Source organism: Rhodnius prolixus, unplaced genomic scaffold (genome assembly GCF_049639745.1).
Source record: "Rhodnius prolixus isolate KJV_2025 unplaced genomic scaffold, Rpr scaffold_3, whole genome shotgun sequence".
In the NCBI taxonomy this organism is placed as follows: Eukaryota; Metazoa; Arthropoda; class Insecta; order Hemiptera; family Reduviidae; genus Rhodnius; species Rhodnius prolixus.
In genome coordinates this window covers 824,281-847,008 of record NW_027411603.1, presented here as the reverse complement: position 1 = coordinate 847,008, position 22,728 = coordinate 824,281, and the positions used below count along the sequence as shown (strand labels likewise).

The 22,728-nt window shown below is 37.8% G+C and overlaps 2 protein-coding genes across 3 annotated transcripts in view; both read left to right on the top strand.

The window, feature by feature from the left end:
- The first annotated feature begins 989 nt into the window (after positions 1-989).
- Positions 990-6,965, top strand: LOC141453426 (peptidyl-prolyl cis-trans isomerase G-like). Of its 2 annotated transcripts, XM_074126643.1 has the most exons (12): positions 990-1,177; positions 1,425-1,718; positions 2,439-2,526; positions 2,857-2,886; positions 2,969-3,111; positions 3,368-3,497; positions 3,840-3,941; positions 4,385-4,559; positions 4,651-4,746; positions 5,248-5,345; positions 5,573-5,747; positions 6,338-6,965. In XM_074126643.1, the coding sequence occupies exons 2-12, from the start codon at positions 1,436-1,438 to the stop codon at positions 6,788-6,790; spliced, it is 1,773 nt and encodes a 590-aa protein (XP_073982744.1). In that variant the 5' UTR covers positions 990-1,177; positions 1,425-1,435; the 3' UTR covers positions 6,791-6,965. The 2 variants fall into 2 exon arrangements, with proteins under 2 accessions (XP_073982744.1, XP_073982745.1); XM_074126644.1 differs by lacking the exons at positions 990-1,177; positions 1,425-1,718 and having other exon boundaries at positions 2,452-2,526; positions 2,787-2,886.
- A 3,195-nt stretch (positions 6,966-10,160) lies between these two features.
- LOC141453014 (protogenin B-like) overlaps positions 10,161-22,728 on the top strand; it is a 111,311-nt gene continuing 98,743 nt past the window's right edge. Inside the window, exon 1 of the mRNA XM_074125695.1 lies at positions 10,161-10,821. Coding sequence (XP_073981796.1) covers positions 10,755-10,821 — 67 coding nt within the window. The 5' untranslated portion in view covers positions 10,161-10,754. The remainder of the gene's footprint in view (positions 10,822-22,728) is intronic.

The window sequence follows — 22,728 nt, the reverse complement described above, 5'->3', positions numbered from 1 at the left end:
TTAGAAGCCTTCATTAACTACAATTGTTGTAGTTATTGAAGCTTCTAAACTATGTACTTGACAATCTAGTGTCTACTCTAATGATATGGTGTTTCGTACGCACAAAGGATTAGCAAGGGATAGCATCCCCTTTAAAATGTACCCAGTAGATCTATTGGGAAGTTCTCAATTTAAGGAACTATGGCGTGCGGTAGATAACCTATGTACGTTGAGAAAATAATCAGAGCTCCCTTTAAGTTCAACATTTCAGGAGCAATTATAGACTTATCAATTTAAACTACCCACCTCCAAATTGCGCTGTGCATTACTCATGTGTATCAATCAATTCAAGTGTTTGACAAGATTTTTAATTCTAGTTTCACCAGAAATATTCGCTTCAAAGTTGCTTCACTTAAAAAAAAAGTTTTTAGAGAAATTTCTGCATGTGTTTAAAAAATATCTCGGGAATGAATAGTCTTAGGAAGAATAGTTTATATTTCACTTGGCCCAACCAGAAGATCCGAAAGTAACTTAGTAAGCTTAGTTCTTCAACTGGAAACTTCACTATATTCAATGCATTTTCTCTAAAATTTCGTGCAGAATAATTTGCTTTCTCTTTATTTACAACTTCTAGAGTTTAACGTGTTGGTTTCATCGAAATCCATCATTTATGAGCATTAAGGCTTTTCTAAATATATAGATTTACGTTTATAAGGAAATACCGTGTTTTCTAGTCTCCAAAATACGTGTTTAAAGGGGCACGCTCTCCTTGCATGTTGAAAAATCAGTCTTCTGACATAGTCTCTTACAAATAAAAACCAATCGAGAGACCATTTTTTTTTAAGAAAAGGTTCAATTGCTGTTTCACAAGAAAGTTAATTTAAACTTATTAACATTCGTAATTTATTTTTGGTGGAACAAAAATTTTCGCCCCCCAAGAAAATGATTCCGCTTGACTTGTAAACTGTTGATCGATATCTCTATTCGTTCGATACACTAGTGCTTTATGCTTTGTATAATGTACATGTACAGTCTTGGTTCATGATGCCAAAGATAGTATTCTTGTGGTTAGACTTCTAGAGAAAGATAGATGGTTACTCTATTTCTCATGGGAATATATTACTTTTATTATAGTTTGTTTTAGTGCATTTAATTACAATTTTATAAATAAGGTAAACGGTATTGCGATTGTCCTCAGGTAAGTTGTACTGTAAGTGAATATGAATGTTGGCTTGGTGTTAGTGTACTTGTGTCAGATTTGATTGAAGTTCTTAATAATTATATCAAATACTTTCGAACTTAACACTTCACTTTAAAGGCAATCAAAAAATTAAATGTAGAGATCAAACATATAAAAAGTGCTTGTTGAATTTTATCTTAACCTAAAAGTGTATATTTAATTCAGCACCAAATAAAAACTACTTTAAATTGATTTTGGATTTTAGGTATATAAAAAATGAAAAAGGTATACCCACGTGTATTTTTCGACGTTGAAGTTGGTGGACTAGCTATTGGAAGAGTTGTGTTCCAATTGTTTAATGATTTGTGTCCAATAACTTGTGAGAACTTCAGAGCATTATGTACGGGAGAGAAAGGTTTGGGCAAGAACTCTGGCAAACCATTGCATTACAAAGGCATCATATTTCATAGAGTTGTCAAAGATTTCATGGTGCAAGGAGGAGATTTTACCGTCGGAAATGGTACAGGAGGTGAATCTATTTATGGAGGAACTTTCAATGGTAACTTTTTTTATTTTCTTAAAGCGCAGAACTGTTAGTAGGTTAGATTGTAATCTCTAGATTTATTTACATGTTCTTGGTTTTAATAATACAGTGTAACTCTAGGAAGGTAATTAACTTAACTGAAAGGGTAGGCCTCCAACTGCTATGGAATGGCTAACTTGCTCAAACTTCCGTTTTATTTTTCATGAGGCATTTCTCTCTTCACCATTTCTGCCAGAGATAAAAGGCTATGGAGTACTGCACGTCTCTTTGCTCGCAGTGTACTATTTGTTTTTAAAGACAATCTTATATGTAAAGGTTCCTACACTCACTTACTTTGACGAACTGCGGTTGCGAATCTGTCATCTTTATAAAATAGAGGGTTTGTCCTGGATATATATATATTTGTGATCCCTGAGTACGAAAAAGTGTATGTTAGATTAGACTAGGGCGGCCTCAGGGCCTACGCCACTGCGACCCCTTTGGGTCTATTGTGGCTCAAAAAAAAAAGTATGATAGTGTGTCGTAATTATGAAAAAGTTGACAGTATCTCAGAATTCGAAAAGTTTTGGCAGGTTGCTTCAAATTTCGTTTTGAATGAAAATCTACCAACTGCAGATGCAACTTTAGTTGTATTATTTTCTTGAAAATTTCAAAGTAAAGATCTGTCAGCACGTTGATAAAAGCCCTAAACGAAGTGACCACTTTTATTAATGTATATACTTCTTTTTACGATAGATGAGAATTTTGAACTGAAACATGAGCGACCGTACCTCCTATCAATGGCCAACAGAGGCAAGAATACCAATGGCTCTCAATTTTTCATGTAAGCACAACTTGGACACTCAGGTGATATTTAGATGGAACATTTATCTTAATACATGACTAGAATTTGTTTGGCTGTTTATTTTTGTAATATTTTATAAGTTAAGGAGTTTTATAATGTAAAATGTGGCCTATATTATTCAATGAATGAGTTAGCTTATGTTTGTTTTTGTTTAGCTGTGCTCCAGTTTCTTCTTATATTTGAACAAATTGGAGCATTTACAATAAGATTAAATCTAAAACTATTTGATGTGTTGTTAGAGAGCGTTTTGTGGCATAATGGTGAGTGATGTGCCATCACTCTTAAAACGGTAATCATGTTTTGTTGTAGAACCACGCAGCCTGCCCCACACCTCGACGGGTAAGTTGTACAGCTCTCCTTTTTTGTTTGTTGTTATATCAGTATCTTAGTAAACTAAATTTGTGGGTTATTTTGCATGCAGTGTGCACGTAGTATTCGGCGAGGTGGTGTCCGGTCATAATGTAGTCTCGCACATCGAATCGTTACCCGTGGACAGGATGAGCCGCCCGCTACAGGATGCCAAAGTTGTCAACTGTGGAGAACTTGTACTGAAAACAAAAGCAAGTAAGTGTTTAAGCAGAATATTTATTTCGCAGGTTCAGGAGATTCGTTGTTAACAATCTCAAGACTGAGCTACTGGGGAGAGGCCTACATGTTTCTTATTCTATAACAAAATTAGTAGTAATTTGGATTATTACTTTGAGTTAGTCCAGAGCATAGCTCTGTAGACCTCCTTCTGGAGAGATGTATCACTTTGTCGCAAAAGGATTAGGACCTTTTATATAAGTTTTTTTTAAATTTATTTTGTTCATCACTAAAGAGAAGAAAAAGAAAGAAGAATCATCAGAAGAAGAATCTTCCAGCTCGGAGTCGGAGGAGAGTGAAGACGAAAAAGAAGAGCAGGACAAAAAGAAGAAGAAAAAGGACAAGAAGAAAAGCAAAAAAGAAAAGTAAGTATGCGGCCGGCAAAGTACTGGCCTGTCAGTTCTTTTCCTCCATTTTGCATTCTTCGTTTAGCTCTTGTGTGTATGTGAGTTCATCTCTTTTCAGTCTGCATTCTCTTCTTATTCAGAATCTCTCATCTAAGCACACTTTCTTTCTTGCTGAAATAACTTTCTGATCTCCAACAATAAATTTAGCAATAAATTCCTTATTCTCTCCATACTTCTACTCCAATATCAAAACTTAATGTTGTATTATATATGTAGACATAAAAGTCTTTTGTTTATTTGTTTAATGTTTCCTTTATAAATTTTCTCTTTTTCTCTTTTAATTTGAGAATGATTACTTAGGAAAAAAGAAGAAGACAGTCTAGAAGAAGGTGAAGTTGAATATCATCCTCTGGTAACGGTCACCAAAATTGATCCGGATGAAATCCCCGAGGATCCTAAAAGGTGAATATTTTGTTTTCTTACTTTGCTAGGTGTTCAACTGCAAAAGAATAATGTTCCGCAATGACCAGAGAAAGTCTTATTGATGCTCTACGTTTCGCGTGCCATTAGTTCATTGACTATGAAGGTGGATGAAAACCCGAAACCAATAAAACTCTTTAAAAACTTGTTATGTCTGATAAAAATGATGTTGTCCGGCTAGCATTGCAGATCGAATCACATTTAATAGTGTGAAGATGATAGCTACACTACCGATAGTTGTAGTAACTACTAATCTAAGTTAGCTACAGCTGGCTGCCCTTATATTTTCACTTCTTAGGAGCTTCTGCAGCTCACTGCTGATGATGGAAGTGTTGTCTGAACGTGATAACACTGTCCGAATGCGAAAGCTCTTTCTTCAGGTTCAGTTAATACAGCTAGCTTGAATCTAGTGACCTCTGTTACAGTTATCTATATCGCTATGATAGACGAGAGAAGGATGAGAAGAAGGAGCGTGGAAGAGAGCGTAACCGGACGGACAGCAGCAGTAGTGAATTCCGACGAGAAAGGAGAGGAAATAGATGGCAACCGTTCAGAGGGTATACTCGAAGTGGAAAGAAAATAAAAGGACGCGGAATACTTGTAAGTTATTGTGGCATTTCTTGTTTAACTGCTTACATTATCCAACTATTTCGTATCAACTGAACTTTGAGTGGATGTGTTGTGTTGCCAGAGATACAGAACACCGTCAAGAAGTAGATCAAGGAGCTACACCCCGCCACATTGGAGACAGGAGCAAAAGCGAACCATATCCTACACTGAGTATCAGGTAAGTTTTATTTATTTGAGAAACTCTAATGTTAAATATTCGCATAGTTTTCACCTACTCCAATTTTCCTAGTTGTAGATGTCACATTTTCCACATAACAGAGGATGAGTAAATTTTTTTCGGTAATACCAGAGAAGTGTTGTTTTTGGGAGATCTATTTCTTCACTGTTTACACCCTTCTAGGAGCTGTTGTAGGTTGTGACTAACTGAAGCTCCGATGGACTAACATGTGAAAGATGTTTCTAATAAAGTTGTAGATGTACATTCTGTAGTGAATTCTCTTAGCTTCAAAGAAACTGTAGAAAAAAATCAATAAAATTCCAAGTACCACTTGGAACTTGTCGTGATAATCCTGAAGCTGAAGGACGGGGAAAGGTTGTGCCTGAGAAGATAGAATAGAATTAATCAACTTTTCTAACTAAACAAACTAAAGCTAGTTCAAACCCTTAATTATTTGTCTAGACATAATACAAGTAATGTTGTTGTTGTGTGCGTTTGCAGAAGAGAGAGGAGGAGCGGAAGCGGAGGGAGGAGGCTAGGAAGAAGAGGCATGAGGAGCGCGACCTGTTGACCAACCAGAACGAGGAGGCTAAAAAAGAGTAAGTTTATATGTACTAATGGCTTTTGGGCTTTCTTGTGAACATTGGGCTTCTGTGCGGACTGTAGGCAATCGGATGACCTGGATTTAATATTATAATAGTCATGGGTCGAAGGGACTGAGGATTGTTTCGATGACCCCTTCTCATCTATATTCTATAACATGCAGAATTACCTTTCCTTTTCTTTTTTCTTTATAATAATTTTTTTCCTCATAAATCTTTTACAGCAATGAAAACAATGACGCTAATGAGAAAATTAAAAAACGTGAAAGGAAAGCTAGCGACAGGGATGGCAAAGAAAATAGACTGGACAGGGTGAAGAGGGAAGAGAGAAAGGATGTTCAGAAAAGAGGGCGTGACAAGTCTGTAGAAAAAGAAGATCGCGACAAGAAACAGTCATCGGTAAGTACTTTCTGTTTGTGCAGGAATTCATGGGGGGTTAATGGACATTCACTTCTTCAGATAATCCTGTCTACCAACATGAAAAACACAAATGAGAAACCTTCATTCTATGGTAAGGTGAAAAACGTTCTCGGACGTGCACAGAGTTACAAGTTGACCTGCTGGGTATATCTTGCTCATTTCGATTGTAATTTGGAATCCTCTGACTTCCTTTTATTCCCTGATCTGAAATTTGTGACTGGAAAATTTTTTGAGTGAAAGGAAGAGGTGGTAGCAGTCGTAGGTGGGTATTTGTATTTGGCACGCTTCCTCCTTATCACCGAAGGGATGTCGAATACATTCATTGGAAAAACGTTAGACGAATTGCCTTGGATATAAAATAGTAAAATAAATGCATCTTTGAAATAAAAAGACTGCCAGCCAAGAGTATAGCCTTTCCTTCACAGTTTGGAAGTGTAACGATTAGAGATGAAGTAGGGTAATCGCCCATATTTTTCCAAATCATTTTTTCTCAGAACCGATTCAATTTTAGAAAAATTTATGATAACAACTACGTGACCAATAAATAACAGTTTTCATTTCTTCTCCAGAAAGCTGATAAAAGCGATCGAGGTGGCGACAGCCGAAGGAGAGGTGGCAGCCGGGAGAAAGATTCTCGTCACCACGACCGGACCGAGAATGGCGGCAGGAGCCGTCGACAGAGGGACAGAAATCATCACCATAGAGACAAATCAAGGTCGAAGTCATCAGAACGTGAAGCTAGACTACAACAACAGAAAGAGGAAATTGCGAAGGTCACAAAATCCAGATGGGACATGGAAAAGAAAGTGGATTTACTTCCGGTAAAAGTAGAGAAAATAAAAGTAGAGAAAGATGTAGAGAAAGTTGGAAAAAACGAAAGTCGAGCGGTGGTACGGCCGAGATCCTCTTCCAGTTCGAGTTCTACGAGCAGTTCGAGCAGCAGCAGCAGCAGCAGTGGTTCCGCGTCTTCCAGCACTAGTTCGGTAGACCACCGTCGCAAATCTAAACGCTCCAGGAGGTAATATACCTGGCCTGACTTCTATTCCAGTAATTTATGTTGTGACACCATCTTGTATAGACTAGCCCACTGCAAGCAGGTGGTGCGGAACTATTCTGTTCACTCTACGTATATTTGTAACTATAATCTGTCATTTTCAATCCTTTTTATTTAGCCAATTAAAATATTTCAAACAAAAAGCTTGTTGTTTTAATTCATCTTCTTCCTAAAACCTTAAAGGTTATCTTGAGATCAGAAGAATCTATGTCCGTCTTGTTCGAATTTACTTGAGCAAAATGTTTAGAGCGTTCAATCAGATGTATCGCTGTGGAAGCGAAACCTATAATAAGCATGTGAGGCAGTTAACATAAACAACATAATATCAACCAGCAAAAATTATTTAAAAAATTAAAAATAAAAACTCAAGTCAAGATTAAACCAGATACATTCGTATAAATAAACGAATAAACGATTACAAGTAAGTGAACAAGAAAGTCAATTAAAATGAAATCATGATTTGTGTCAGACTTAATTTTTAATCTGCCATAACTTAGCATCTTATTCTTAGGGAGACTGCTTCCAGAATGTAAAAATATAACAACGGTTTTGTGCTTATCAATTGTTACCAGCAATTAAAAGAGACAAATATTTTTTCTTTTTAGTTTTATTATTGGTATTATTTTTAATTTTAACAAAATCAGTTTCTCTACAACTGTTCTTATAAATTACTAACTTAAAAATTGTCTTTAATTTTTCGAAATTTGAGTAATATTTGTTTCTTACCACCAATTTACAGTTAATAGAACCGGACCTTATTCCAGAATTCCGCGATTATTCTTATCCACCGCTCAAGGAAGTTCTTGCCGAACACTAAAAATGTAAGATACTACAGTTCAGTGATTGTAGTGATTTTCCAAGTAAAAACTAATCCTTATTTAAGATGGCGTAAAATAAATGTTAACTTTCACAGAGAGGAACATTTTATTTTAACACTTGTGCAATATAACCAACGACCACATCGAGCAGGCTGCGCGGTAGCTGTGCGAACTAGATGTCTGAAGTGAAATGTCTGAAAAATGTGTTTCATTTTTTATTAATTAATTAAATTCCAACTCTAATGAGTTGATTTCGGAACGGAACAAAGCAGTGTACTCATCTTGATACTCCCCGGCAAGTTGTATTTCTTAAATTTCGAATCGAAAGACACCTCATTCATGAAAACCGGTTCTCGTGTTTAGGCGCTAGTTGCTTACGAATAAAAGTTTACAACAAGAAGTACAAGAATAATTTTTGAAAACGCCATTTTGGCCCATTTTTGGCATTTTTTTAATAAAACTAATTGGCATTTTTGTGAAATAATTACTGTTATAAAGGAGGATGTGCCCTAATTTTAAAGAAAATTCGGGAATTTTGACTTTAACAGAAATAGAGGGAAAAAGTCGGTCAAAGTTGGATGTTTTTCAACATAACGCTTTTTCGTAAAATTTTTGACGACCAACCCTTTGAATTCAATAGCCGGAGTGATTTAAAGCAGCATCAAACATTGTTTTTTTTAACTGACCATTGATAACTATGATAATTTGCAGTCCTATTATTATTATTATTATTAGTAGTAGTAGTAGTAGTATCATTAGTAGTATCTGTAAATTGAGTTCACAGGAAATTCTTTTTCGAGAAAGTGAGCAAACAATCGAGTAGAGTGGTATTTGCGGTTAAGGAATTTTCTGCGAACATCTTCCTTAGTAGTACCCTTAATCGAATTTCATGGAAAAAGTTACAAATAAACAAAAAGTTGTAGAGTTACATAAATGCTATTAACAAAAAACACCTCCGTCATTTCGAGATAATTTCTAAATATAGAAAAAAAAATCTAATAATTAAATAGCGCTTCAAGTAAGTCGAATTTCTTTAAATTTGGCTATTGAGTACCATATTAGATTCTTGTGCACACAAAGACCATTTGGTAAAAACAACTTTTTCGGACTCAGAGGACTTAAAAACCGGGAAATTTCCAGTGAAAACTTTAATCGAAAAATGTGCATGACGCGAGTTCTCATACTCTAGTAGAGTAAGCGAATGAAAAACATTATATCAATGGTACGATGAATATGTAATTGTTTTTATTTGTATAATTTAAAGCGTGGCCGGACTAGGAAAGTTCATTTAATTAAAAAAACCACAACATTATTCAATTTGTGAGCAGGCCATTGTACAGCCAGTCTTTTAATTAACTCCAATTGTGAGAGCGCCTTCAGTAGAGAGTGCTCCTCGCACCGGCTCCACTGACTGAAGAAAAAACATCAGTTAGCGCTGTATCAGATATAGTCTAATTTAATTCCAGAGACTTTTTTCAATTTCTGAATTAATGCTAAAATATTTCTTTTGGTTTTCCTTCTACCTTGAAGTGCAGTGCTGAAATATAATCTCCAACAGTTTGCTAGATTATTTCATGAAACACCTGGTTTTCCAGGACGGCCGTTAGCTTACGTGGTGGCAGGGTAGTCCCTCAACGGGAGCTACTTAGCAAAGTGAGACGGTATTTAGACTAGATTAAAACTAGCCATATTTTAGGTATCTACTGCGCCAATTATTATACTTACTACTTTCATTAACTATTAAGTATTACTTGTTAAAAAAAGTATTGCGATTGTGTCAAATTTTAAATTCTAATTCAAAGGATTCAATAATCAATCAATTTGTATCTTTCATCTTGTATTTGTATTTTAATAGAATAGTGTTAACAAATAAATTTTGTATTAGTGGGCACATTAATTGATAACAAAATTAATTAAGGATTTGACGGGCCACTGCTGACTAATCATATGCATCGCATTGGTCTGACAACTGGCCGCACTATGGAGGTTTGGGTGTTGTCTACCAGTGTGAAGAGAGTGTAGCTGAGAAAGCAGCTCTGTGAAGAAGAAAAGCTCGTATCATCAAGCTTGTTCCCGGACTCTTAACTCTAATCGACCAGGCAGGATGGAGGATTGACCAATCCTTTACAGTTTTCGCATGTTATCAGAAAAGTTTTATTTTCCATAAATTTTCGGCGAGAGGTATTTAATTCTTAGGTCACTTAGGTGCGCTTATGTACTAAAGGGACCAATTACTTCATTTCTTTTGGGCAAGGATATGCTATCGTCCATAGTCAATTTGAATCTGAGGAGCATATCTCTGAGAACAAATAAATGTGATTAAGTTTTTACGGGATAGAATAATTATGATTACTGCGAAGACGTTCGGAGAGGGACCGCACTAAAATTGCCATTCTGTGGAGCTGCTCTCTCGCGGCACTAAGGCTGAGGCGCGCAGTTACAGCGTGCCCCATCAGACATCGTGCCGGTCCTAGCTCGCAGCGTTATCTACCCACCCGAACCATAACTAGGCCGGCCACTACGTCTTTCATTCTGGTAGTCAGTGTTAGCAAAGACTCGAGACCGTTAGTGCAGTTAAAGTAGTTCTGGAGTGGGTTTTGTTTTGGTGAGAAAAGATACTTAATTTTTTTTTTTAATATTACTTTTTTTGGGAGTTAATTTTGAAATACACACGTGTTCAGTGGTGTGCTTTTACTACAGAGTTTTCCTAATAATTATTGTTACAAGTCTTTTGTTTTGTTTTTGGAATCGAGTATTATTCAACCAGTTACAGAATTTTAAACGGGGTTGGACAGATTTATTATTTATATTTCTGTACAGCCAGGGATCGGTCAAACTATTTGTTTTGTTTGCTCCTGAAGAATCTCCACATCAGAATCTAAGCATGCAGTGATCCAAACCCGAGCATTGAAATCAACTTTCAATCAAACTAAGTTCCTTGCAGAGAGCTTGTTTGTCTCTTTCTCTCGTTATTTTCCTCTCCCTCTTTGTGAGTGTGAATGTGAAAACGTACAAAATCAAAGTGAAAGCCAGCAATCCAAACAAATATACTCCTGATGGAGTATTTTTAAAGTGTTTCAATGTGAATACAGTTTTCCAAATGTGTGTGAATTTATGGCGACCCGACAGTTACTCTACATTGTTGGAATTACAGTTGGATTATTAGCTGGGTGTACACTAGGTGAGTTTAATATTTATTTTTAGTTTTAAGTTACTAATGTTATGTTATTATCACTTTCTCTAATTTATTAAATTTATTTTTTTACCCAGATCACGTAAAGTGATGTACATCTTAGAAAGCATAGAGGGGTTTGGGGGCGGGAGAGATTGGAACTTCCTGCTCCTCTCAAACGAGAAAACAGAAATCTCAAATTTAATATTCGGTTTTGATATCGATATGGAATCGTCTCTCACATATTTTCCAGTTTCGCTACTTTAATTTGTTTTTCCCGTGGGAAATTCCTTTCAAGAATTTCTGTGGCATGGGTGGTTGTTAGACTGTACAGTGCCCACTCCGTGAAGGTTCTTACTTTTTATTTTGTTGACTCACTTTGTTAGAAAATAACTCAAAAGTGAACCCCTTGATTTTGGGGAAGGGAATTAAGTGCGAGCGTCAGTTCGGGCCCAAACTTACTTCTCAAAAAATATTCTTTTATTATGTACTAAATTTGTGCAATTGTAGAACCAAAGTAAACCTTGTAGTAAATATACCAAGTTTGAAGAAAGTTGTTAAATAGAGCACCTCAGCGAGTGAAAGTTTGCTGAGAAGTAGTTGACACCAAAGTGTTTACATCCATTACTGTGCAGGGTTACTATAATAAAGAAAACTTTCGTCCCAGCATCTTCAAAATCCCCATTGAGTCTCTTTACGCTTAGTTTGTGCACGAAGTTCAGAGGAACCAGTTTTATTTTTTATTTGTTTTATTTATTTTGATTGTTGTATAATACATTAATGAAAATCGCAGAAACTCAAAAAAATTCAATTAAATCCATTTTTTTGCTTCCAAATAAAAATTACGGACCCACAAGAAGTTATATACTTCAAACAAAATTGTTCGTACAATTTTTTCAAAAAAGTGATCAGTTTCTCAATAAGAAAAGGAGATCAAATTGTGCACGTTTCCTGTTTTAATTTCTCTTGAGTGCGGAAATTGTAAATTAGGTTTAGGCACCACCTTGAAACCCGACTAAAACTTATCAGCTAATTGGGATTGCTAGATTTTTTCACTTATTTGAGAAATTCTCGTTCTTACTTCAGAATAACGGGCATTAAGTAAATCATTATTGGTTTTTAAAACGTTTCAAATTTTCAATGGTGGTGGGGGAAGCAGTGATGTGGTCAAAGAATGTCTGATTGACCGACCGGGAAACGTTCAAGACGCTGAAGAGAATTTATAAAATCTGAACCACAATCATGCCGAATGGAGGGGGAGAATGTCAGCATAATGATGGTGAAATGTCTTACATCAGTTCATTGGAGTCTAGAGTAGCCATGAACACATAACAATGAATGGAATGGATCTCTCGACTTAAATGATTGTGCATTGGTAGGTTTGGTTCAATCGTCCCAGTCATGTGCAGAGCTTTTATCTTATAGTTGAAACAGCTGCAAAAGACACAAACGGGTACACACACACACAGGTAGTTCAATTTTCTAAAATCATTTTCAAATTCGGAGTATCTAAATGATGTGAAAACTCAGTAACAAAAATTGGACAGAACTAGTATACTTGCTCTTAGATGTAAAAGAAGCGAATTGGAGATTTTTGGCAACGAACTGGTGTTACTGCTAACCTGAAGTGTACCTCAGATTTTATTGGTCTTATGTAACAACAGATGAAGGACATTATTTGTCCTTTTATTGTCGCCTTGTTTTTGTGTGTCACAACTGCGCACCAGTCAGAGAGAGATGGTTAGTGAAGATGGCGAGGGAACATTAGGGCCGACTTAGGGCTCCACTCTACCTGAACCTACCCTACATGCTCTGTTTACACACGCATTCCTCACTCCCATCCACATCTTCAAAACGAAACTTCTGCAGCCCATCCCACTAACTATTTCTCTTACTACAAATCTATGAATTTTCTTCAAACTTTGAAAAATTGTTAAATGACTTCTAAATAAAATTTTACTTCATTGTTTATAGAGGTTACAAAATTCCTGAATTCTAAGCACTCTGCCAAAAGATTCAGTAAAACGTTTAACACTTGTCAATAGAATGTTGAATCATAATTAATGCAAAAATGAAATAATGGTTAACAAATTATGAACATTTCACTGGAAAACAACGTGATGGGATTGGTTGGAAAATGTATTGAATAACGCTGAGAAAAATGCAAATATATGTAGTTAGGAGAATAATAATTAGGAGAATACAATTTAATATCCCAAGAAACACAAAAAAGGGAATAACGGGAGCTATTCGCAAGAATGGTGGCGGAGGGAAGGAAGGTTGGTCAACTCTTTGATACCGGCACACACTGTTTAGTCGATCCGAGATGCGGTTCGTAACAGACTGATGAATTACGAGAACATCAGTAGATAGAGACTCGGCTCGTATGGATTCTGGGCATGCCTTGCCCATGATCCTGATTTCCGACTCAAATCAGAGATGATCCAACCTCCTTTTCTTCAGCAGAAAGAGCCAGAAGGTCTCAGCCATTATTTTCACAGTATACAATGTTGTACAACTACGAGCATGTCAAGAATAAAGTTACACGTCTTATGTCCATGGAATTCACAAGTTTTCAATTATTGCTGTGGACTTTGCAGGTGTGGAGCTCCTTAGGATCGTAGTAAAATTCTCCCTCGATGGAAGAAAGGCCAGAGGTCTGTTGCTTTCTGAGTCCTTCCCTCATTCCCTCTATCAGCAGCACAGTTCCTCCAAATGGCTTTTTAGAGAATCCAAATTCAGAGTTCTGACCCACTCAGCTGCATTCTGATGATCTTTGTAACTGTTATTGATCTGTTTTAAACAACTGACCGTAAAGCTGACCTTAGGTCGTGCAGTAAATGACAATGAGGCTCCTTCCAATGCTCGACCCCTACCGTTGGTTTAACAAGATTCACGTTCAAATCCTACGGAGTCTTAGTAACAATATTTGCGGGTGTAAGAGGAAGAGCCTTCTTTGTGTGAGTAGAGCTGCAGAGAGTGGCATCCTGAGACAGGAGCTACTGGATATTCTGCTGGAGAAAGGAGTGCGAGGCATTGTTGCGATCAGACCGGCTGAATGGAGGGAGAGGCCAGTTACGAAATGCTGGAGTGCCCCTCCACGTCGCCCTCTCCAGCTTCCTCGATGGCATTCTCCTTTTAATCGCTTTCCGGTACTCCAGGCTGTCCCGACCAACAATCCCACCGAGCAGGCGCCCCTCTCTTCGCTCGGCTCCAGATTAATCATCGACACAAATACTGCCTCCTTGGTTAAACAAATGGACTTACTGCTGACAAGCTCTCTCGCAGGACGGTAATTCAAGCCGAAAGTACTTCTGTCACCAAGATCTCTTTTCAAAATTGCTACAAAAAGTTTTTTATTATCGAACGAACTTATCGCATTGCTTTGAAGGCTTCTCACTTTCTCTTACTCCTCGAGTGAAGGAAGTAGCAAGTCTAATCGAGCAGTTATCGATTTCGAGGTATATCAGAAACATTTGTGTAGAGCTTTCCTGAGTACGACAAATGTTTTTTTTTTGAGGTCGCTATATTGAAGTAAACTATGTTTTAGTGCGAATTTCATTTGTCAAGAGTATTAAGCAAGCAAACTACACTGAATCGTCGGGTGATTGTTTACATCTGATTGGTTTGCGTATTTCTTCAGGAATAAATAATACATACCTATATCGTAACATATAAATGTAAAATATGACTTGGTAATCTAAGTTTATACGTAATTTTAAATAATGGAAGTAAGTTCTCTTTTGGAAAAGTAGATTTTTAGAAGAACTAGGACTTGGCTGTGACAGGCTTTCAGTATAGAGTTTGGGAAGGCGGACCCTCCAAGAAGACGGAGCCGGGTTGAACCGCTCTGGTTCCCTCTTGGTAATTCTAGCAGTTGGATATTACGAGACTGTCAGAACTCCTTGGAAGGTGAGCTAGTCCAATAGCTGAAGTAATTACAGCATAGTACGGCCCTGAGTACGCTGTGCCACTTGCCGCTGAAGGTACAACCATTGAATATTACAGCTGATAGTTGGTCGTCATGGCGACCTAGCGCCGCGTCATTACCTACTCTAACGTTCCAATTATTCATCACCCATCCCCACCCTTTCTACTTTCTCCTCTCCCGGGCTGCATTTTTTTTTTTCGTCCCTCATTAACTCCTTTAGTTTGGGAAGTATTGCGATCAAATTCATTAACTTGAGCGTTCATCGGAAATGCATGTTATGGCACCCCACAATTTAAAAAAATGGTTTTTAATTAAAAAGTGGGGTAGGTCTTTTTAAGATTCAGAGTGCTTGAACTAGAAAGTGCGGATCGGCGTTGACCTCAGGCGCTATTCCATTTTGAGGTTTGTCCTAACATGTTTCCACCTGCTTCGCGTACTCTTTCACAAAAGCTACGCTCTGGTAACAGTTTGTTGTTGCATCTTTTAACTTTTTTAATACAAAAATGACACATCTGTCATCCCTCGTGTTCACACTCTCGCAGAACCTTTTCTTAAACTATGGGGTCAGATCCTCAAACGGATGTTTCTAAAGAAAGCCTTTCCAAGTACGTCACTTCCTCTTACTACAAATAATGCTACCACTCGCACGACTTCCCCTTATCACCGTTTACGCAATTAAATTGTCTGGAAACTTAGAATTTCTACTAAAAAACACCAAAAACATTTTTGGTTTTCCCTCTCGTAACCTTAGACCAGTGCTTCCCAACCTATGCGCCGCGGCACACAACTGTGTCGTGGCTAAGATAAAAGTGTGCCGTGGCAAAAAATAAAATGAAATTATAATGGCGTTTCATTAAAATTAATTATAAGTTAAAAAAGTATAACCTCATATTCCTATAATGAAATAAAACATTAAATGATGCGAAAATACCGCATTCTGCTTGGCGGTGGTGCTCCGTAACAATTTCAATAGTGATGGGCCAACGAGTCCACCTTTGGAGTCGTTGGATTTGAATCAGTTCCAGGGTTGGAATCGATTCCAACAACTCGTTCACTGACTCCAGTGAACCCTATGCATTAGTACAAATGTCACCGCAATTTGCTAAAATATATCATTAACAGTTAGCTTTCCCAGTTAATAGCAAAACTATATTTCTTTAACAGACATTAAGTGCTATCCCTAATTTCCAATTGCTCTGATAAATATAAAATTAACAACAAATATTAACACAAAACTAGGCTAGTCAAATATGAAAATTAAAGCAATACAGTTTAGTCATTATCTAGCTTGACCACTGGAAGACTGGTGTTAACTTGCTTCAAGAGGATTCAAGATAAAGAAACGGAAAATATTCCCATAATACGTCATTTTCAAAATGAAATGGGAGCATTTCAGTTCCAGTGGTGCCGTTTACTGTTTGGTATCTTGACTAATGTGCCATGGACCAGAAAAATGTTGGGAAGTACTGCACTAGCCAAATATCAAATCTGAATTTTCTGAAGACTTTTTGTCTTTGAGCTATGATGGATAATCACATCCACAGATACAAATTTTTTAATAAACACCATTGTTTGGAGAGATTTGTGTGTAAACTGACCATATTTTGCCATGGGATTCACCAAATTAATGAAAGTTATTTTTGTTTTTGTTAATTCATCCGGAAACTGACTTTGATCACATTCCAATTAAGAGTTTGATTGCATACTATTTTTTCCAAGGTTTCCCTCGATTTCCCAAATTTCTTGACTGGGTTTAGGTCTGAAGAGTTTCCCGGCTATACCAGAACATTTTGTTTTACCAATGTTCGAAACAAAAATAAAACCCACAGGAAATAGGTAGTTGGAAGTTCCTACGACTTGGCGAAATTGAGATGTTCCCTTATATCATAATCGCATGCGCAGCCAGCGTCCCTGAAACTTGTATTTTCTCTATAAATTTACTTCTTTCCTATCAGTGAATTTTGTTCTGCCTCAATAGAAAGCAGATTGCGAACAGTATTATGTGAAGTAATGTTGCATTATCTGAGTCGTGTTTATTAAATGTGCGCAGTATGTGCACACCAGAGGTTACATTTCTGCACCGCTGCTCTGATTACAAATATTCCATTTCTCCTGATTCATCGTAATACTATCTTAAAATTATCGCACAGCTCTCTATATCTGCAGATTTAGAGCTGGCAGTTCCTTGTGTAATCACCAGTCTTATGTTTATTATACACCCTTACAGCTGGCCAGAGAATTCTTGAGACTGAGTTCTCTCCTAATATATAGTTCTTGATGTCTCAAAAAAAAAAAAAAAAAAAAAAAAAAAACGGAAAAAGAGTTTGTTTGCAAATGTTGGGTATAATGGTAGAAAATCTCAAAAATTCTGACCTTGATCTTATAGGCTATTCATTGGCGTCTAAACATTTGGAATGTCTGGGGAAAGATATTACCTTATTATGGAACTACCAATATTCGGTGTTTACGTGACATTGATTTGAAGATCAGATGGGGACTCTAAGAATGTCCTTAAGTTCAGGTTGATTTTGTACCAGGGAATGGTAATTCCTAACTGACGATTCCTCAACTGTTCCTTAGAGAACTTGTGCAAGTGGTTTCCTTACGTCACCTACCCTCGGAGATTGTAGAGTGGTTTCATCTGGCACCAGTGAGATCACAATGGATTAACAAATAAATAATAATTAGCAACATATTAAATAAATAACAAGAAAAATTCAGAAGTCGTGTTTTATCTATACAGAAATGTTTTGTTTTACACACTGTAAATAATTGTTAAAAGTGTTTTATTTACATTTACGTAGCAGCAGGCTGCCAGATAACAGATCTACCAACTTACGTACACGCTCTGAAGGTATATATAGCAAGCAGTGGCATACATCATTATTCATGCTCCACAATGGCAGTCAAATCTGCATATTATGTTTGTTTGTTAACACATGTTTATTTAATAATCTCTTTGTTATTTTAATGATACGTAAGTTTGGAATTGGTTTATTCTACATATTTGTTCAAAGAATTTAATTCTTATTTAGCGGAAATTAGAAAAAACTTTAGTTTGCAATACGTAATTGTTAGACTGTTTAGCGTGGTACAGATAACTATGTCAAGATGGCGGGTTGTTTTTGTTGTGGACTGTGAACACCAATACTTGCCTCCAGCATGTTACTGACGTCGTCATGAGGAGAGTGGCGATCTTCCACCACTCTGGTCACACCTTCTCTGGGGTTTAAAAAGAAATCTAGAGTTCATACACAGCACTTGCTCCAATACGGCCAGCTACTATTTTCTTAGAACTTCTTTAAATATTATAAGATGCTTGCAAGAGACATTTTTACCATTTGAAGGGATGGAGCTATGCATCATGGGATCTGTCATGGGATTGAGGGGTGTAACAATTTGGAATCTCATTCCGCTTCTTCAGTCCCAAAGACCGCCTTTTCCACAAAAAGGTTTCTGTAGGGTCTGATTGTCCAGGACATAGCTCTCTAGTTGTAGAACTGACCATCACAGTATCACGCATTTTCCTCTCTAAAATTGGGCTAGTTTTCTCTTTTAGTCCGACGTTAGTGGATGTATTGCTTACGTCAGATTTTCGATTTTGAGTGTTCCCCTTACTTACTTGGGGGTACCGTACTTGAAGCTGAATCCGATAAAACATTTATGTTTTACAAACATGGATGACAGTGAGTGCTGGCGGTGCCCATTCGCAGAGAGTAACCCACACAGCGAGTTGGGCTGGCCACAGTTACCGCTTACCTCTAGCTAACTGTTCCTGCCATTAATTCTTTAATTTACATCTCCGTACAACAAACGTTAATTAAAGGTAGAACAAAGATTGGATAATTAGTTGCCAGAAGATGAGTTTACTGCGAATGTTCCAGACAATCCCAATATCCTGAGTTCCTGAGTCGCCAGTTTTACTCACTCTCCTTGCAATTTCGTCTTCCCAGCGGTATTTCTGTGTGTTGCAAGTTTCATATCTGGTGAAATAGAGCGTTTAATCGGGCTTAAACGTTTCGTTTGCAGGTTTTGAAGATTTAGATAGTTAGTTATTCGGAGGGCTGTCGTTGTTTGAATCGATTATTGTGGTCTTAAAGAATATACTAGGCAGACATACAAAACTTTGCTTGGTTTGAGGAATTGAATGGAGAGAGACGGATACAGAAGACTTCAATCAGCTGCTATGGATACAGGGATCATAGAGACAGATTCTCCGTTCGAGTATTTGGCATCGTCTTTCACCACGCCCCCATGAACCGGTGGTCCACGAACGCACACTAATATGAAGAGTACAAACTACACACGACTTTCTTGTATCTACTCATCCTAACCAACAACACACTGATGTGTGCGCCGGTACAATCCAACCGTGACATTACAGTCTGACTTCCTAGCCTAACCTCCCTACCTTGTTGTCATCTCGTCAACGGGTTCGTCCATAGCTATAGTCCTAAACCTTTTCGAACATGTTATCAATGAATATATAAATTTACTAAATTTGTAAAGCATTAACATTAATAATAATGTACCTTTCTCGGGCAGCTTTCCCGAGAGTGTTTGATCTAATTATAGCGTCATAACTATATTGTTCCATTATGAAAATGAAAGCGCCAGTTACTATTCACAAATTTATTAAAAGAAATTAGAGTGTTGTAGGGTAGTTACTGTGATTTATATGCACCAGAATAACGTTTGGACAAAGAAACTTTTAGAGATATGCATGGCTTCGAAGAACCAAAACTAAACTTTAAAGATGGAACAATTAGCCGCCAAGTAGCTTTGAAAACGTCCTTACTACGCTAGATGGAACAATTAGCCGCCAAGTAGCTTTGAAAACGTCCTTACTACGCTAGATGGAACAATTAGCCGCCAAGTAGCTTTGAAAACGTCCTTACTACGCTAGATGGAACAATTAGCCGCCAAGTAGCTTTGAAAACGTCCTTACTACGCTAGATGGAACAATTAGCCGCCAAGTAGCTTTGAAAACGTCCTTACTACGCTAGATGGAACAATTAGCCGCCAAGTAGCTTTGAAAACGTCCTTACTACGCTAGATGGAACAATTAGCCGCCAAGTAGCTTTGAAAACGTCCTTACTACGCTAGATGGAACAATTAGCCGCCAAGTAGCTTTGAAAACGTCCTTACTACGCTAGATGGAACAATTAGCCGCCAAGTAGCTTTGAAAACGTCCTTACTACGCTAGATGGAACAATTAGCCGCCAAGTAGCTTTGAAAACGTCCTTACTACGCTAGATGGAACAATTAGCCGCCAAGTAGCTTTGAAAACGTCCTTACTACGCTAGATGGAACAAATAGCCGCCAAGTAGCTTTGAAAACGTCCTTACTACGCTAGATGGAACAATTAGCCGCCAAGTAGCTTTGAAAACGTCCTTACTACGCTAGATGGAACAATTAGCCGCCAAGTAGCTTTGAAAACGTCCTTACTACGCTAGATGGAACAATTAGCCGCCAAGTAGCTTTGAAAACGTCCTTACTACGCTAGATGGAACAATTAGCCGCCAAGTAGCTTTGAAAACGTCCTTACTACGCTAGGATGGAGAAGATGCCACTTTAGTTTAGTTAAATATGAACATGTGTTAGGACACGACCTTCTAGAGAATTGCCTAATTTTCCATCATCTTTTCAGGTAGCAGTCCTAAACATATGTTCCGCAAAACTTTCACATTCTATAGCTTTTCGACATTTACTCCTGCAAACTGAACAGCTACTCTCTAAAATAGTTCTAGTTTGCCGGGTTTCACAAAAAGCTTATTGACGGATCTAGCAGCATTTTAGCTCGAAATAGATTTAGTACTTATAACACACCTGACCCACACAAAATACTGAAAATGTTTAAAAAAACACTTTTTCTCCTCTTTGAAGTAAGAGAAATTAAATATCCACTTATTGCGATTTTCATATGCAGCTAAGGACTCCAAGTGCGCGGGGTTGCAGTTGGGTTGCAGAGAGAAAGGAAAACATTTAGTTGAGCATGTTGACATTGCGGAGCATTGATGTTGAGCATGTTGACATTACGGAGCATTGATGGAACGCCGATGGTTTATTAAAGCAGTCAGTCGGAAAGAGCTCGGCGGTGGCGCCTTGCGTGGCCGGTCGACTAACTGTTCCTCGCATAATGACTTTCCTGCCAAGCACCCTACCGTGGTCTCATTCACTTCCTCTCAACTTCTCTCACGTTAGCCTTACAAGGGCCTAACATGCTCCTTCCGCAGATCATCTATATTGGCGATTTCACTGGTACCATCCCGAACACTTTCACGATGTGTCTTAACACAAGTCTCCTAACTTTAAGCGAGATTTAGCAATTAACTAATTCACTGCAGAATTAGAATATACAGATGGTTTAATGGTATTAATGGATGTTAAACAGATATTTTGAGATTTACTTCTTTTTGTGGCTGGTGAGAACGATTGCGGAAAATTCTGCAATTAGGTTTTTCTGTAAATCCATCCGGAATTCGTCTGAAAGCAAAAAACAACTTTTAGACTGAACATCTGCAGGCTGTTCGTGTCAGGTAAAGAATATTTCAAAAGATTCCACATCCCAATAAACCGTCATGACTTGCTACTTGCCCGGTCGGATACCATCCCCCAAATCCATCTAGACTTACTATAGTGTGGAACCCGCAGTTTGATGTTGCTTGACTAGTTGGTTTAGTTTATTGTGCGAGGTGATGTTAGTTGGGTGTAGTGATATCGATCAGATAGGCCTGGCCGCCCCCACCGTCGCCAGAAGTTTAAGGCCACCTCCTGATAGTAGACCCATTTCTCTCGAGTTCCCACACTCCTGTCAAAGTAAATATCAAATTACTGGTCACAAATAGAAATGAATTATTGCACGAAGCAAAAAAGAAATACAAAGTCAGTGGAGTAAAGTAATGGCTTCGTCCCCAGATGGGCTTTACGTCCACAACCTTGCCGATAGTAAACATTATTATTAATCCTATTTTAATACATTAACAAAAAACTCAAGACCAAGATTGGGAATGGAACCCAAAATACATTATAGTCAGCCTCAGAATGTGACGTCACCTCAAGTGGGTCTGCAGTCCTGGTTAAACTCTTTCGTCAAACTCCAGACTTTTATCTAAACAGCCATTAAAGAAAAGTATTTGCAGATATTGAGGCTAACAGTCGGTACCCCTTCCTGTAGAGGTGGGAAAGAGAACAAAATGGCGGCCGTGGTACTTACCAGGCTATCCTGCTTTAATCAAGGACTTTAATAAGTTATTGTTTGGCTTATTTATGGCGCCGTGCCGTTGTCATGTTTGGTAACGAATTTGTCCCTCTATTTCGATCTGTTCATCGTATTTAAATCAAGGGGAATCCCAAAACTACTCTTGTATTCAATACTCCACTACGAACAAGTATCTGCGCCAGTGTCAGCTCTGTAAGGGAAAGTAAAATGAAGAAGCAAGAGAAATTCTGGAGACACCCACAAGAATACCAAAAATTCTGGTCCACAAGTGTGAGGTCTCTGTTTCCTACAGAGCGCTCAGACATCTACTTATCTAGCGCTTGATCTCACTTTAAATACATAAATATTATATTTTGAAAGTTGTGTCTGTGCCTGTGGTATCGATTTGATAGAATAATTCCTGTTCTGAACACGGTTCTTTCTGGCTCAGATCAGTGGAATTCTGCTACTAGAGCAGCGGCGGAATGAATGCAAACTGTTGGAAATATTACTCAAGTCGGCGCACAAAAGTTAGAAAGAAAGCCCGTAACTCTTAAGTTAAGGACGAGTGAATGCAGCAGTTGGACTGGTTCTGTAGATTAGCGAGGTCTACCTTAGAACATGCGGCCTTGCTGAAGACGAGTTTTTGCAACGATTGCGGCCGTTGAAGATGCTGATGGGAAATCGGTTGAGTGGTCACACCAGACAGGTTTCTACCTGTCACAGCACAGGCCCAACCCTGGCTGCGAACAGACCACCGCTCCAGACCACGGCCATTTCCGCG

Bases quoted from the DNA above. Each gene is read 5' to 3' on its own strand.
- LOC141453426 (XM_074126643.1), top strand. From the start codon at position 1,436: ATGAAAAAGGTATACCCACGTGTATTTTTCGACGTTGAAGTTGGTGGA. The intron at 3,112-3,367 runs GTAAGTGTTTAA...TCATCACTAAAG, and splicing joins TGTACTGAAAACAAAAGCAA to AGAAGAAAAAGAAAGAAGAA. The intron at 5,748-6,337 runs GTAAGTACTTTC...TTTCTTCTCCAG, and splicing joins GCGACAAGAAACAGTCATCG to AAAGCTGATAAAAGCGATCG.